Genomic DNA, 16,809 nt, shown 5'->3' with positions numbered 1-16,809 from the left:
TCTTTGACATTTTCAGCTCTGTCACATCCAAAATCAATGTCATAAGCATGAAATCTTTGTGTTTTACTGCCTAAATTCTCTACTTGGGAAGACCACTTACTCGACCTAACTTTAACTAGGACTACAATCAGAAAACATTCCCAGTTCAAATCTAATGATAAAGATAATTTACAAGGCCTAAGATATGAACAAAACACAACTGTTGTACCAGGTACTGCATCTTTTGTTTGGTTTTATTCATAAAAAGATTTATTTGTATCATTTGATTATAGGATCCAGTTTATTTTCAATGATTTCTTTTTATTGAATTTTCTTTATTTGGATATCATTATGTACCTAATATAATGTTGATGGCATTGATATCAAACCAATCGTTGTACTTTGTTATTGTCAAAGTCTAAAAATTAAAATCTGAGGGGGGATTCCTCTATTTTTTTTCATTTTAAGGGGGGTCATTCTAACAAGGGGTACCGGTAATTTTTGTTCGATTTAAGGGGGGAGTTTTCTTTAAGGGCAAAATTGCATTTTAAGGGGGGACTGAAAAAGTAGGCAGAAACCATGTTTGGCAAAAGAACAGTCAAATGAAGTTAGTTAATATTAATTACCTGGTAATGGGGTTTGTTTTTTGATACCAAGTCGGCTTTTGATATTACCTCTAGGAATGAAAGGAGCTGCCTCTCTTCGAAGAAAAGGGTTTTCCTCATTTTTTATTTCAAGTGAGGACGGATCTTGAATCTTTGTAGAAAATGGATTATCAACAACCTTTGTAAATAGATTTGTGCTTTTAGCTTGTTCATGTGCTGATGAAAACATGATTGAACTTTTCTCTACAACCTTTGCAAAAGGATTTTCTGCTGATTTCATTGAAGCAGTGGACTGGGACCCAGTATTTTCAACATCAATACCAAAGGTTGGTCTTTTTGTGTTTTCTTCTTCTGTTTTCCTTGCAAAAGGATTATCAAGTATTTGAGATTGTGTGAAGATTGGCTTCTCTGTGTTAACTGCAAAAGGGTTAGCAACAACTTGGTTGTTCTCATCACTTAGTTTTTCTTTGCTTGTAGTAAATGGATTTTCAGTCATCTGAGTCGAGAATCCTGAAGCTGGTTGGTTTGTAATTCCTCCAAAAGGTTTTGAAGAGAAAGGATTTTCAGTAACAGTTGACTTTCCAAATGATAGATTGTCAGTTTTTCTTCCAAAAGGGTTTTCATTATTTTTCCCAAATAAGGGCTGAGCACTTCCATCTATAACTTGTTGTGGATTTCCCCCAAATGGGTTATTCAGAGCAGGTGCAATTGCTTCAGTTGTCTTTGCAAAAGGATTATCAGCTGTTTTGAAAACATTATTATCAATTCTTGCGGTTATGAAAGGATTAACTTCATTTTCTTTGTTTTTCACCGCAAAAGGATCCGTGTTAGATGGATGTTCACCCATTTGTTTGATTTCTCTTGCTGAAAAGCAATCAAAAGAAGAAAGACAAACTTATAATATTTATTTAATATCCGTCTATGTGCCCTTTTTAAACATAACATAAAGCCAATAATAGAATAACTGATGAGAATTGCATCTCTAAAACTGCCCTTCCCAGCGTTTGCCTCCTGACAATTTTTATCTTTTTACACTAAAGGTATCTCATTTGGTACAGTACAAAATATTTGGTTAATAAATCTTACAGGTATCACACTTGTTCCCTGTCAATACTTTTGTTAAAAAGTGTCCAAGAATATGACAAGAAACACCACAGGTTACTTTTTCCTTTCCTTTCCTTTTCTACAATACTGCTTAAAAAATTAAAAAGTGTCAACCTTACTGTATGGGTTGTCCATATTTATCCCCCCCCCCACTCATCAATTTTTTCAAAAAGATTCCGGCAAAGCCACTGCTTACCTCCCTTTTTTGCCTTTTTACAGGCTAAGGGCTAAGAGAATATCCGAACATTTTATCATTTATTCATTGATGCCAATTGGGATAGTTGTTTCTTAAGTTGGTCTAATATCGACATCCCTTGGTTAAATCCGACACCCTTCTTTAGAGACAGGGATAATACGAAAGCTTGAATCGCTGATTGAAAAAGGATTTTTCCTCTCTGACCACTAAGCAAAGAAAAACAGTTTCAACCTTTCTATCAATTTCAGCTGATAAAAAGGGTGTCGGAATTAGAGGAGGGATGTCGAGATTAGACCAGGTTATGGTAATTACTCCACAACAGTTACCTAGAGACAAGATAATTTATCACATTTTTATTGGCTGAGGGAAAGTAATGTATGTGGAGTAATCCAGACGGTGTCGAACAACTTCAAACGAAAATCGCAATCGAACAAATCGAACATAATCGAACGCGATCGAATAATTGTGATTGCCGAACGCAATCGAATCTCTATCAAACAGCCGATTCCTGGGTAATATTCAATTGTGTTCGATTGCGTTCAAGTAAGGTTCGATTGATAGTTGACTATGTTGGATTGGTTCGATTACATTCGATTGATCTTTGATTTTAATCGATTACGATCATGTTCGATAAGTCCAGACAATCTCAATCGAACCGAATCGACGATCGAACCAGTCGAATCAAATCGAACGCAATCGAATATTACCACAATTTTCAGATTCGATTGATATTCGATTGCGTTCGATTAGGATTCGACTGCATTCGATTGTGTTTGAAGGCGCTCTATTGGGTTCGTATATGTTTAAAAAATTGGACTTTTCCTTATTTGGCAACCACCAATGTAAAAATTTTCTTCCAAACATAAAAAATAAATAAGTAAAATATATACAAAATTAAATCAAAATAGGGTGCAGTAGGGTGGTCAGTCAAAATACAACTACGCAGCTCCGCTCCCAACTCCGCTCGCAGCTCTACTCTACCATTTTTGTTTTGATGCTGCAAGCAGAGCTGCGTAGTTGTATTTTAATGACCAGCCAGGTCTTTCATTTGAGGGCTATGTATGTTAGCCTCTACTGTCCACTGATGCAAGTTACCCAATCTCATGGCAGTTACATCAAAATGCCTCGAAAATGTCAATATGAAAATTGCGTAATCAGAGAACGTATGTCTCGCTCATTATAAAAAGGCCGAGACAAACTTTCAATAATTGGATTGTAACATCGAGTTAAGTCTCTTTTGTTAAGTCACCAGGGGGTAAATAAAACAGACCTTGATACATTTATCGTTCGTTTCAACTTGACCATTCGTTTAAAACTTAGCCTCCTAAATATTTGGGATAGGTAAAATATGTACAAAGAAATTCATATTTTTCCAACCCGGCAAATCTTTAAAAAAGAAGCGAACAATAAAATATAATTACCCTTTCCAAATAAACCTCTTCGGTGGCGAGCGTATCTACTCTGACGTAATTGTAAAGTTTATGTGATGGGAGTTTGACATAGTAATGTAATGTTGTTTGGGGAATTATGAAGTTCTCTGGAATTTCGATTGCATTTATTCAGGTTGATTTTTTATGACTTCTAATGGTAATTTTTCTAACGAGTTTGATTACTCTGTTCTCACGCTTATGTCTTTTTTTTTCGCGTCCTTTTCCCTGATCACTTTTATTTGTATTTTTGAAGACAGGTAAAAAGGCATATTGATGTAACTGCATGGTACTCGTTAAAGCTCTAGTCTGATTCGTGGACCTATTCAAAACCAAAACACAGGTTGTATGGTTCGTTGTATTTTAAGGAAGACAATCGAATGCAGTCGGACGACAATCGAACCAGTCGAACAACAATCTAACCAATCGAATATTACCCAGAACTTTGATGCGTTCGACAATCAAATTTCAATCGGTCGATTGAGTTCGATTTGGTTCGACTTGTTTGATTGTTGATTCCGTTCAATTGAGATCGTCTGGATAAATTTAATTGGATCACTCCTTAGAGCTTTTTAGTGTGGCCGTCCAAGCATTTTAAGTACCGTACGAGGGCAAATAAAATCGAATACAATTGAATCAATTGAACGTAATCGAATATAATCGAACGTAATATCGAAGCAATTGAACGGCAAATCCTGGGTAATATTCGATTGCGATTCGATTGCGTTCGAATTGCAATTATTCAAATTTTAGTGTTATACTGGTGTCACTGAACGTATGTCCCTAATATCAAAATGCTTCCTACGGCACTGATTCATTTAACTTTATACATTTCTTTCTTAGAAGTACCAGCAATTCAAGCTCTTTTCTACAAATTTTGAGCAACTTTTAGGCATGAGAAAATCAAAATCTCAGGCCTTTTTTCGGGGGGCTTCGCCCCCTGAACCCCCACCAGGGCTCAGCCCTAGACCCGTTGGGGGCTCACCCCCCCCCCTGCAATTTCGCCCGCCTTTCCACAAGCCGAACTTCTTTAGCGTGGACCTCACTTTAATCAAATAACAATTTGGCGTAGACTTTGCATCGTTTCCGAACTCCAAAGCTTCATACTGTCATATATACAGATATAGAGCTGTTTTTCACCTAGGATTTTTATTATTTGATTTTTTACTAGTTCTAAAAAATAAACAGACATACTTTCATTGTCAGCATGAGTTTTAATCTGGTATAACTTATCTGCTTACCTGCCTGCTGTCCTGTACCAGTGTACTTGTTCTGTCCTGTACCTACTGGGAAAGTATAATTACAAGGTCTCAAAACAAGGTTGTCTAGTGCTCATTCCGGCATTTTAAATTTTCCGGGGGCTTTGTTGTTTGGAATTGATTAGCTAACAGTTAGGTAGGGTCAGGGTGTCAGGGTTGCTGGTAACGGCTTGTCACTGTGCCGGGTGCATACTCGGCGCCTTGGGCCCCGCAGGGTTGCTAGTAACGGCTCGAATTTCAGTCAGGTTAAAAGTCGATGTCGGAATGAGCAATAGACAACCTTCTTTTGAGACCTTGTAATTATCGCTTCCCTTTCACCCTTGATCTCTTTCTCTTTCGTTTTCGGACCTTGCGTACCACTTTATTGAATCGTCCAATCAAATCACAGTAACTGCCCCGGTGTATCGATTTGATTTTCTTTCTCTTCCGCGCGCGCGAAACGTAACTTTGAATCCCTGATTGCTTTATCTATGGCACCTAGGCTGCTGACATCCACTACTAACAGATCCATGTGCTTCTTATAGAAAGTAGAAACTGTCTGGGGTTTTGTAGAGGTCTGCGATTCGAATATTTAATTAGTGTTTACATTATTTGATTGACATGATATTATAAGGTTATAAGGGTTATAAGTAATAACCTACTAGTTTACTACCTAGTCTATTCGGCACCCAGAAGGAGAAAATTTTCATCCGACACGCCTAAAGCTCTGAAGGTTCGGTAACATTTTCAAAATAGCCCGCTCCTTTAGAGCTTTTGCTGAGCGCCAATCGCTATCAGAACATCAATGAGATAATCTGATTGCCCAATATGGTTCCCCCAATATGCACCACAACTGTGAAATGACCTATGGTCTATTACCGTGAGTATCGCATCTTGAATAAATAATATTTTCTCTATGTACTGTATTACAATACACCGTTTAGGAGTGTCAACTGCGCACGCGTCAATCCAATTTTCCATTGTTTTGATTTTAGCGATCACGGAAAATTCACTCTCCTCCGCAAAAAAACGGTAGGTAAACATCTGGTTCTCATAAGGAAACATAGCAGAAAAACGGTAGGTAAAGAACTCCTTTTAATCATAACTTATTTTCCTCTTGATAAATTTTTTTGAAATTTTCAGGAGAGACTTATAAGATTATCATTGATATCATGTTCAATTATCTAAATCATTCTCTTTAAAGGAGAGAAAAAAATTCACAATGTTTACATTCCTCTAACCTTTCACAGTATTAAAGTGCGCATTTTTACCTACCATTTTTACCGGGCCTCTGCAATGGAGTACCGTGAAATAGCGAGACTCCTAAACGGTGTATTATGCAAAAGTACAGAAGCCCTGAGTACACCCCTGTCTCTGTGTTGTCTGTGCCCCAGGCCCCAGTTGGTGTTGAGCAACCAGTGGGGTGGGAATTTAAAATCTAAAAATTCTCTGTGGTGCAAAATGTTCTTTCAAATATTGAGTGGGATGGTAAAAATGTCCTTGATTATCACTGGGGTGAGAAACAATTTGATTTCACAACTTTTTGACTTTTTGCATGAGTTGGCTTGTGGTTTGATGCTAGCATGATGGGCAGTTTGTTGGTTTTTTATCAAATCATTCATTTTCAGTGGGATATATGTACGATATGTGAACTTGTTATCATTTTCAGTGGGGGCATTTTTTATTCCACGGAAAAATTGGCCATTTTGGAAGAATTTTTCACTGGGGTGGTTAACTATTTAAATGTGATTGCCCCCCCCCCTACATTAATATAAATTTGAACCCAAGACAAAAAGATAACAAATTTCCGAATCTGTTAAATATAAATAAACTGTTAAAAAGTTCATTGACACCATCCTTGGAAAACCTCGACCCTTGTGTCTTTTTTGTTTTTTTTTCATTTTGAATAAAAATTGGCGAGAATTGACAAAAATGGTCCGGTAGGGCTTGAAATACAGCCTAGAAACCAATAAATCCCTGCCAGATCGTAATACAGTAAAACCTCTAATTAACGGACACTCTAAAAGGCGGACACCTCTGATTAGCGGACAATTTCATTTTCCCCGGCCGTTTCCTAGTCAAATCCTCATAAAAAAGTTTCTAAAAGGCGGACACTCAATTAGCGGACCCTCTGATTAGCGGACAATTTTTTTCGCACGAAATGGCGAAAACCCCTATATTAGCTCTCCAATTAGCGGACATTGAATATCAAACGGGTCACAGGCACAGATATCTGTAAAGCCCGAAGGGCTAGATTTGCAGCTTTGTTCAAAAAGTGAAGCTCATCTTTGGAAGGATTTCCTACCAGAGTCACGTGACTAAAATATGCAATTTCACCGGTTTGAGAGATGTGAAATAGCGTTTGCCGCCTACGTTTTTTGATCTCGCGCTCCGAAAACAATGAAAATGCTAGATCCTATCCATCGGCACGAAATTTAAAAAGTCAAATTTTTGCTTCACTTTTTTTTGCTGGAGAAAGCTTAAAGTTGCCTATCTAGCCCTTCGGGCTTAGATATCTGTGGTCACAGGCGTCCAAAATTGAAAAAAATTTTTTTAGATATTTCTATTTCAAGCACTTATTAGTCTTATTATTCAAATTATTTCTACAAATTTCCAGTTTTCCCTTGACCCGTTCAACGAATTTTAGGTGGGCCAAAGAAATCATAAATCACTGGTACTTCAAGACCGTACCCACCACCTCGATTTAACCTATTGCCAGTCACTCGAGCTCTTCTATGGCCTAGTGTCTGCAAATAAGTACTTTAGACCCCAATTTTGCATTTTCGACATCCTGGGATGGGCTAATTTCAAAGTTGGAGCTCCGAGATCAAAAGTTTCTAAAAGGCGGACACTTCTAATTAGCGGACATTAACCCATTTCCCCGATGGTGTCCGCTAATTAGAGGTTCCACTGTATTCGATGAAATTAAGTTGAAGACCCGAAATTGACATTCTGGCTCGAACTTCAATTTTCAAAAGAAAAATGGTAAAATTGCCAATGTGTTATGGCACTGATTGTAGTTTCATATAAACTTTTGCTGTTCATATCCCTTAAATATTCAAATTCATAAAATGATTACTTCTTTCCGGTCACACTGACCTTGAATATCGAAAAATGTGCTTATTTTCACCTTTTAAAAAGTGGCAAAAATGACTTAAAAGTAGACAAGAAATTTAAAAAATAATTTATTAATTTCCACCCGCGTATCGTCAAATAACCAATAGTCGACCCTGTCTAACACACATTTTGAAAATGGGCCTAAAACAGGGAGCCTGACAAGCGGTACGTCCCCGTACCCAATGTTACCTAATTGCCTAATTGCGATCGTAGTGCAGTGGTAGAGCATCCGGCTACGGTGCAAGGTTGTGGGTTCAACCCCCAGCCGGGTCATACCAAAGATTTCTAAAATGGTACTTGATGCCCAGCAATTAAGAGAAGGATCAAGGGTAAGTGAAGTGGAGCAATCCAGGGAGAAAAAGTGGTGCCCTCCCCTACTTTCGGGTTGATAGCTATCGAAAGAGGAGCCTTCGGGTCGCCTCCGATTGCGGTCACAGACTTACTTACTACCTAATTGCCTCCCCCGAGATTCCATACCTCTTTCATACTTTTCATTTCATGTCCATATTTTCGATTATCGAAAGCCATTTTCTCATTTAGTCCAGGGGAATTTAGGTTTGACCCAAAATTTGCGTACACATGGAATTTTTCGATTGAAATGTGTTCATTGGGTCATTGGGATTGAAAAACCGTCGAGTGCCACCTGGCACACCTTGAGCATTTTCCATAATGGCGGAATTTTCAAAATGGCGGATTAAAAAAATTTCAAAATTTTGATATCTTCAAACCTAAGCACATTATATACCGTTGAAAGGGTTTTTTATGCTGAACAACTTTTTTGCTTACGAAAAAGTCTGAAAATGTACTCAATGTGAGTTATAAGTGTCCGAAGCTAGGTTGGTGATGTCGTCAGTTTTCGGACATGTGCTTTTTTCGTTAAAACTATCAAGTGTAATATACTGTTGGAAAGGAATTTTTATGCTGAACAACTTTTTTGCTTACGAAAAAGTCTGAAAAAGTCTGAAAATATACTCAATGTGAGTATAGGCAACTTCTTGATCCGTGATGTGGTCACGAAGTTCAGATATTTCTCTCAAACAATCTTCCACATCTTTCTCATGGTACCCTAAGTGCCCCCCCCAGGCTTCTTTTCCAATGCAATACAAACCATCCGAAATCATTAAGAAATGTTTTTTTTATTAATTCGATAAACATAAATATTTTCTTCATTCATTCAATTCACAATAAAAATTTCATATAAAACGATAATACTATAAACAAATTTATGAAAATATTGACATAAAAATCAACCCTGAATTTTTCCTTTTAAATAAAAAATGCGAAAGTTAAAAAAATAAACAATAAATATATGTAAATAAACATTTGTAAAATTTCGATTTTCATAAAAGTTTTTAAAATATGTACAATTTCTTTATTGTCAGAGAATCTAAAAATTGAATCTTTGCTACCAGCGCCGCGATCGGGATGTAGCAGTCTACAAACTTGAACACAGTTCCTTAGCGTTTACTTTTTTATGACTCTAACACGCTCTCCAAAGGCATCACGGTTGTATCACGTCCATTAGTAAAATTAAAAAAGTGATGCAAGTGGCTTTGGTTACAAGATTGAATAGTCTAGATACTCTGAGAATCTTAAAACAAAATTTCTTCGTGCTGCATTTCCAAAGTTGGCAACATTGTAATTACTACAAGTCCAACAGCTTGATATCAAGTTCTTGGATAAACTTCTCGGTAATGTTGTCCATATCAAAAATGGTGATTTTGATGATTTTTTTAATAAGTTGTTGATGATGGTCAGAATGGTTCATTGACGACTTTTCTTTTAGTTGTCTTTTGAGTTGAACAAAATTGTTGGCTTTCTGAGGTTGGGGAATGAACTTTAGTAAGTCTTGTCTTTTTTGGTATTTCAAACACTTTTTGTATTCCTAAAAAAATAAAACAAAATAGAATTCTTTAAAACCTTAGATATACAATCAAAGTCATAATATTTAAGAAAACAGGGAAATTCCCACGAAATCTTACAACCACAAACAATTTGGAAGCGCTCTAAATTAGGTTGGACGGGTAGAGTTTTAACGATAGACTCAACACTTTAGGATTTGAGGAACTAAAAGCCCAATAATGGTCCAGTAGGGCTTAGAATATAGCCTGGAAGTCTATAAACCCCTCCCGAAATGAAATATTCGAAGAAATTTATCAATTTGCCCAAAAGCGACTATATCACCCGATCTTTAAATTGCTGAAAACGAGGAATTAACCAAAATTCCCAATATATCTTGACCGAGATTGTACCTTCCAGCAGAATAACCAAAGTTCATTAAAGTGATTAATAACTTGATACAGTCAAATAGGCTCGACCCACTTGTTTTTGTTAAAGGAATTCTTTTGTAAATTCAATTCAGCGAAACTTCCGAATTTTGAGCTGTGAACCGCGAAATTAAATACCGTATAAATTTCTTTCCGTGAGGTATACTGAATCAGTGATACAGGGGTGGTGTAAACAGAGTGTAGATATACCTTAATAGCAATGTCGATTTCATTCATCACAGTAGCAATATGGTGAACCAACTTATTGAGCGTAGCTTTGATGGTCGAGTCAGTAGTTTTCCTTGCACATTTATTGAAAATGGTGTTTAAAGCTGTGAATGCGTTGAGATAGATTTCAAGCATGTCAGGAGTCTGGAAATTATAAAAAGATGAAAATCATGTTAAAGCTTATTTCTATACTGGATTTGAACTTTTTATTAGGACCTGTTAAATGATGCATCGCTACTCTTATGTGCTTTATTGAAGGAGGGGGGTTATTTTCCATTTTTTCGACCCCCCCCCCATTTTATGTTTTTGTGTCTGCCTATTGTTAAATTATGCTGATATATAAGCATAAAAATGTTTTTCTTTTCCTCTTTCTGACCAATCTTGCTCCACAAAGAAGAAATATTAGACAGACTTCATGTTATGATCCTCTATCACTGACTCTTTTTAAGAAATTAACCCGGGGGGGGGCACTCGATCTGAAAACGACCATACCTTCGGCCAAAATTTGGCTACAGTGCACTTTTTCAAAATTTCTCGCCCGTAAGTAAAATTGGCCTTTTATCACAATTTCCTACCCTTACAGTGCACTAGCTGAACTATGAAAAACCTACCCTTAAGGGCCGAACGTCTGGTAGGTCATTTACCTTGAGTGCCCCCCCCCCCCTGGGGAAATTAAGCACAGAAGAGTACCCTAAAACTGATGATATAAAGCAGGTTATTTTCTAATGGTAATATATTCAAATTTTGTGATGGCGCTATCGGTACTAAGTTACTGACGCTTGTGCTTAAAACATTACAACTTACGATTAAAGTACGGACAGGAAACTCGTTGGAAGGGTAATTCAAAGCACTCGTAAAATGAATGTTTGCTTCGTTACTGTCGATGATATTGCTAATCTGTAAAAAAAATAAAAATTTTAAAGGTAAAAAGTAAACTAACAGCAATTATTCCTGAGGTAATGTTTTTCTCAAACTTCATAAAAAGTTACATTCAAGGTAATTTTCCCTTTATATTGTAAAAATTTCCCCGCTGGAAAATATTTGACGAACTAAATGATGAAATAAGACCACCATGATTCATGAAAACCGAAAAAAACCTCTGTCCTTATATTTCTGACTTCAAGATTCATTTGAAAGGTCCCAACAGACAAAACTTGGATAAATGTTAAAACATTAAAAGTTCCAATCCGACCGTTACTATTTGACTTTTATTGCATCTCAAAGTCAAATTTTCTTAGTCATGCAATCAGTAAATGATCTAAAAAGTCATTCGGAGATATTCTGTGTTTTTTTGTTTATTTTATAAAAGTGTTCGATTACACCGTTCAACTAGCAGTTATAAGAAAATACCGTGACATCGACTATTAAATTAATAAAGAGCGCGGTATATAAATATATATCGCGTCGTTATTTTGGGGTAGATAAAACAAGTATATATTATATAAATTCTGCACCTGGACCTGCAATTGCTATGCTATAATTCCAACAACTTGTACCCGTGGCAGTCATGATTATGTAACTGGCATACATGATGTTTTGGGGTTGTACACGTTTTTTTTATTAGAACCAACTATATAAGAACATAGGACTTCGATGGCCAAAATGTTAAGAACACGTTTTTAAGAACATTTTAAGGCTTTGCGGATTCTAAAACAGCCAATTTCTTAAGAGAAGCAACAAAACAGATCAGAAAGTGGGGAAAATAAGATCATGTTAAGAACAATTTTAGGCTTAAAATTCAAAAAGTAAAGAACATCCGAAGGCTTCAAAAATGTTAAATGTGCTTATAAAGAAACGTGTATAGTAGGTACGGTTAGCAATCCAAAAGTTCGTATTCAACAATCAAATGAAAACATTTCCAAATTGGCTGTGCCGCAGCATCTTCCGAAATTTTGTTATTTTGGCGGGTTTGGTTGTAGACTATGCTATAGTCTAAGACAAATCACTATCTAAGAAAAAAGCCCAAAGCCGAAGAAAATTCACAAACGGGTATTTTGCCGAAAAGAGTTTACAGCCGGTAGAGTTGCCAGTCTTCTTCGAAACCTTCCCGCCGATCTTTTTCCGTATACCGCCATAACGCCATCATACCGCCATATTTTCCCGCCTTTACTATTATTGTAAGGGACGATAACATCGTCTAGTTTGGTTGATGAGTAACCTTTTGGATTGTTGATCGTACAGGCCGTGAACAGTATCATATGCAAAGAACATTTACCTTTGCAGCTGGAAGCCATGAATCACGCACTTTATCTGTGAAACGTTCTCTCAAAGTTCGCAATTTAATATTAGCCTTTGAACATACTTCCTGTCTTTGAATATTTTTACAGTGTGCATAGGTCCATAAAGATAAAACAAAGGTAAGCGTGATTAGAGCTTTACAAGAACAAGCCATTGTACAAAACGAAAAAAAATTAAAAGTCAACAGCTTTCGTCTATTCAGAATACTTTTTCGAATCGAATTAATTTACGAATTGAATCTAAGACTTTTTATATAAAATTTGCAAATTTATAAAATTTAAAAACCTGGGAAAGCCCCAACGTTCGTTCGTAAAACCCCTCATGTCATATGATGGCCTTACAAGTTTTACCAATGATGATGTATAATAATCCTTACCTTTTTGTTTACTCGAACAGCATTTTAACAATAACAACATAAAGTAAGAAAAAATCGGGAAAATTTTGAAAATCCATTTCTCAGAATTTTTGATATTTTTGTTTACCTTTACCTAAATAGTCAGTTCGAATTGTATTACACATCTTTCTTGATCAATGGTTTCAAAAATCTTTCTCATGTTATGCTGTGATATTTACACTGTGGTATTTTTCCGTAGTCAAATTTGCTGACGACTTCACTTTTCAGTTTTAACATATTTGATTATTTGATGAAATATGATATTTCTTGGTAATTTTCCTTTTTGAAGATCTTAATGAAACTTCATAAAATCCCCTTCTCACAGACCAGGTAAGATTTTTTCAGCTAGTGGGGATAAAAATAACGGACTAAACTCGATGGGGATTGATATTTACAAAGTTTTTATGAATGAGGATTTCAATTATTTTGTTTTCAAGTCAAGTCAGAAAATTCAGTGGGAATGGGAAAAATAGTAAAAATAGTAAATATTTTGCAGGAATGACAGGAATGGTTATTTGATTATTTTCAGTTGGGACAAAAATTGGAGGATAATTTTCCAACGGGGACGATATTTTGGCTGATTTTTCCAGTGGGAAGGGTTTCCAGTGGGTCTGTGAGAAGAGGTGTTTCATAGTAATCCTAGATGGAGGAACAATAGTGTGAATCACATACCTCTACAAAACTATAAAGGCCGCCCGCTTGCGCGCGCTTCGATCGCACTTTTTCGAGTAAAGCTTCCACGCTATTTATTGGTCAAAAGAAAAATAGACCAACTCCATTGGCGCGATCTGACGTAACGGTTCAAGTTCAACTTTTTTTTCGAGCGGGCGGTACATTTTTATGACGTAATATTTTTTCCAAGCAAAAAGGATTGAAGCCAAAAGGCGCAATTGCAGCGTGGAGACCAACCTTAAGTAGGACGAATCCGTTAGTGGATGCCAACAGCCTACAGAACCAGCCGCTGAAGCAATTTTTTAGAAATATGTGATCTTATCTTATGACTTTCAATATCTTAATACAAATTATATTTTCTAATTTCTTCTCCAAGAAACCGTTATAACCATAGATTTATTAAGCCCGAAGGGCTAGATATCGTACTTTTGCTGAAAAATGTGCCGTGGTTAGGTAGGAAATCCTACTTAAGTCACGTGATATTACAATAGAATTTCAGCACTTGACCAATAAGAAGCTTTCGCGGGTTTTCGAAAGTAATATCAACAAAAATCTTTCCGATATTCACTTTTTTTGCCTACGATGGCTTAAAGCCCGACATCTAGCCCCTCGGGATTTATTAATCTATGGTTATAACACTATTCAGCCCCGGCCGAACAACCGTTAAATTGGGGAGACTGAAGGCTGGGAATTTGAGAAAAAAATCTCATTTGCTCAAAGTGGGGAGGATGTTGCTATTTGTCTCCCAAAACTTATTATCATTACTTTATGATTAGATGTGTTTTAAAAACTTTTTGCTATAAGATATACTTGTAAAATACTTTATTTTTCCACGAAAGATGTGTTCTTGATTATACCCCCTGTCTCTTTAAAAGATGTGTTCCGATGCTTTCTGGGGCTACCTAGACAACAAGCACATGACCTTGATTATACTCCTGGCTCTCCAGAACACATCATCTCAAGCTGATTGATCTTAAAAAGCTCTGAACGTTTTTCTGGAATAGCTCATTGATTGACGAAGCTCTGATCAGAACAGATCAAAATTTCTAGCCGAGACATACTCTTAGAACACATAGCCAAACACAGTCGCCTCACCGGCTGCTTTCATAGCTACACTCCTGTCTCACAGCCCCGGTGGACTTTTTTTTCCTCACAGGGACAGTGGGGATCAAAAAATTCCTATCGAAATTCAAAGGGGATGAAATATAAGTCAGTTTCCCAGTGGGGCTGAAATTCCCGGGTATTTTCCTACCGGGGACGAAATTTTTGCCAAATTTTCCAGTGGGGCTTGGCTCACAGTGGGTCTGAAGATATAAAAACCCTTTTCTGGAAGCAAATAACATCACCGACACATAAAGAAGACTTTTACATTTTTCGAGGCCTGTTATTTAGGTGTGTGGCATTGGGTTGATGGATGTGTACCACTAGGCTTGGATAGTGGTAGTATTCTACCTAACTATTTCCATCAATGATCTTTACTATTTTTTCATATATTTTTTCTTTGGATTGATTTGCTAGTTTTGGGTTCAGTTGTTGGGTTTTGGCCTTCACCGACAGTTCTGTATTGCTTTCTTCATGTTCTGACCAATCTTGATCCACATCCGTGTCAATCCAATGTGAAAAGGCTCGTGAATTAAAATTGATGAGTAAGCAAACGATATCACTCTTATTTAAAAAGCAAAACCTTTAAATTACAACAAGAAAAACACATTCGATTCGTGATGACTACGTCATCAATATCACATAAATCAAAATCATGTTTTTAGATGAGAATAAAGCACGAAAATATATTCTGCTCTAGAAATGCTGACGTTAGCATTTTTTAAAGAATTCGTCGAAAGATATAGCATATATGAAATTCAGCTGATTTTTTGACACTTCTTACAATACATATAACAAACTGGTTTTCCTTTAGAAGTATGTTTATTTGTTATTGTAGGGAAATTCTGAAACCCTCTTTTTTGGCCAATAATGATGTCACAAAGATAAGTGAAAGTAGAACGTAACAGTTGTCAAAAAAGTACAGAATCTATTATTGGTTTGGCAAGGATAATCTCTTTAGGACCAACATTAGACCACCCGTACACGTTTTTGAATGAGAAAAAATGCATGTTTTTTATGTAAGCATTGCACTTATAAGCATATCTAGGCTTAGAAATGGCAAAAAATTAAGCATATACTAAGCATTACATTGAACCTACGAAAAACGTATTTTACTTTTTCATTTTGGCTGACATTTTTATAGCTGAGATTTTACGGACTTTCAGAAGTTCCCTAAAATTTTGACATCTACAATCAGCGCCGACGGGTGTGTGAAGGGTACGGGCAAGTGAAGGGTACGGGTATGTGAAAGGTACGGGTATGTGAAAGGTACGGGTATGTGAAAGGTACGGGTATGTGAAGGGTACGGGCAAGTGAAGGGTACATGTGAAAGGTACGGGTATGTAAAAGGTACGGGTATGTGAAAGGTACGGGTATGTGAAAGGTACGGGTATGTGAAGGGTACGGGTATGTAAAAGGTACGGGCAAGTGAAGGGTACATGTGAAAGGTACGGGTATGTAAAAGGTACGGGTATGTGAAAGGTACGGGTATGTGAAAGGTACGGGTATGTGAAAGGTACGGGTATGTAAAAGGTACGGGTATGTGAAAGGTACGGGTATGTGAAGGGTACGGGTATGTGAAAGGTACGGGTATGTGAAAGGTACGGGCAAGTGAAAGGTACGGGTATGTGAAAGGTACGGGTATGTGAAAGGTACGGGTATGTGAAAGGTACGGGTATGTGAAAGGTACGGGTATGTGAAAGGTACGGGTATGTAAAAGGTACGGGTATGTGAAAGGTACGGGTATGTGAAGGGTACGGGTATGTGAAAGGTACGGGTATGTGAAAGGTACGGCAAGTGAAAGGTACGGGTATGTGAAAGGTACGGGTATGTGAAAGGTACGGGTATGTGAAAGGTACGGGTATGTAAAAGGTACGGGTATGTGAAGGGTACGGGTATGTGAAAGGTACGGGCAAGTGAAGGGTACATGTGAAAGGTACGGGTATGTAAAAGGTACGGGCAAGTGAAGGGTACATGTGAAAGGTACGGGTATGTAAAAGGTACGGGTATGTGAAAGGTACGGGTATGTGAAAGGTACGGGTATGTGAAAGGTACGGGTATGTGAAAGGTACGGGTATGTGAAAGGTACGGGTATGTGAAAGGTACGGGTATGTGAAAGGTACGGGTATGTAAAAGGTACGGGTATGTGAAAGGTACGGGTATGTAAAAGGTACGGGTATGTGAAGGGTACATGTGAAAGGTACGGGTATGTGAAAGGTACGGGTATGTGAAAGGTACGGGTA

General features: G+C 37.1%; 1 protein-coding gene and 1 long non-coding RNA gene across 2 annotated transcripts in view; both read right to left on the bottom strand.

Annotated features, from left to right (window-relative positions):
* The window catches only part of LOC136818551 (germinal-center associated nuclear protein-like), a 33,599-nt gene extending 29,016 nt beyond the window's left edge, over positions 1–4,583 (bottom strand). Inside the window, exons 1-2 of the mRNA XM_067074879.1 lie at positions 4,553–4,583; positions 606–1,448 (exon numbers count right to left, since the gene is read on the bottom strand). Coding sequence (XP_066930980.1) covers positions 606–1,431 — 826 coding nt within the window. The 5' untranslated portion in view covers positions 1,432–1,448; positions 4,553–4,583. The remainder of the gene's footprint in view (positions 1–605; positions 1,449–4,552) is intronic.
* A 4,850-nt stretch (positions 4,584–9,433) lies between these two features.
* LOC136818546 (uncharacterized) lies at positions 9,434–11,418 on the bottom strand. The gene is made up of 3 exons (XR_010848250.1): positions 10,966–11,418; positions 10,144–10,305; positions 9,434–9,551 (listed from the first exon to the last, which is right to left on the bottom strand). It is a non-coding gene; the product is annotated as an uncharacterized lncRNA (long non-coding RNA).
* Positions 11,419–16,809: the final 5,391 nt, after the last annotated feature.

The sequence above is a fragment of the Clytia hemisphaerica genome, unplaced genomic scaffold (genome assembly GCF_902728285.1).
Source record: "Clytia hemisphaerica strain Z4C2 unplaced genomic scaffold, Clytia hemisphaerica genome assembly, whole genome shotgun sequence".
Taxonomy (NCBI): Eukaryota; Metazoa; Cnidaria; class Hydrozoa; order Leptothecata; family Clytiidae; genus Clytia; species Clytia hemisphaerica.
Note: the sequence above shows the minus strand (reverse complement) of the source record. Positions and strands in the feature narration are given on the sequence as shown.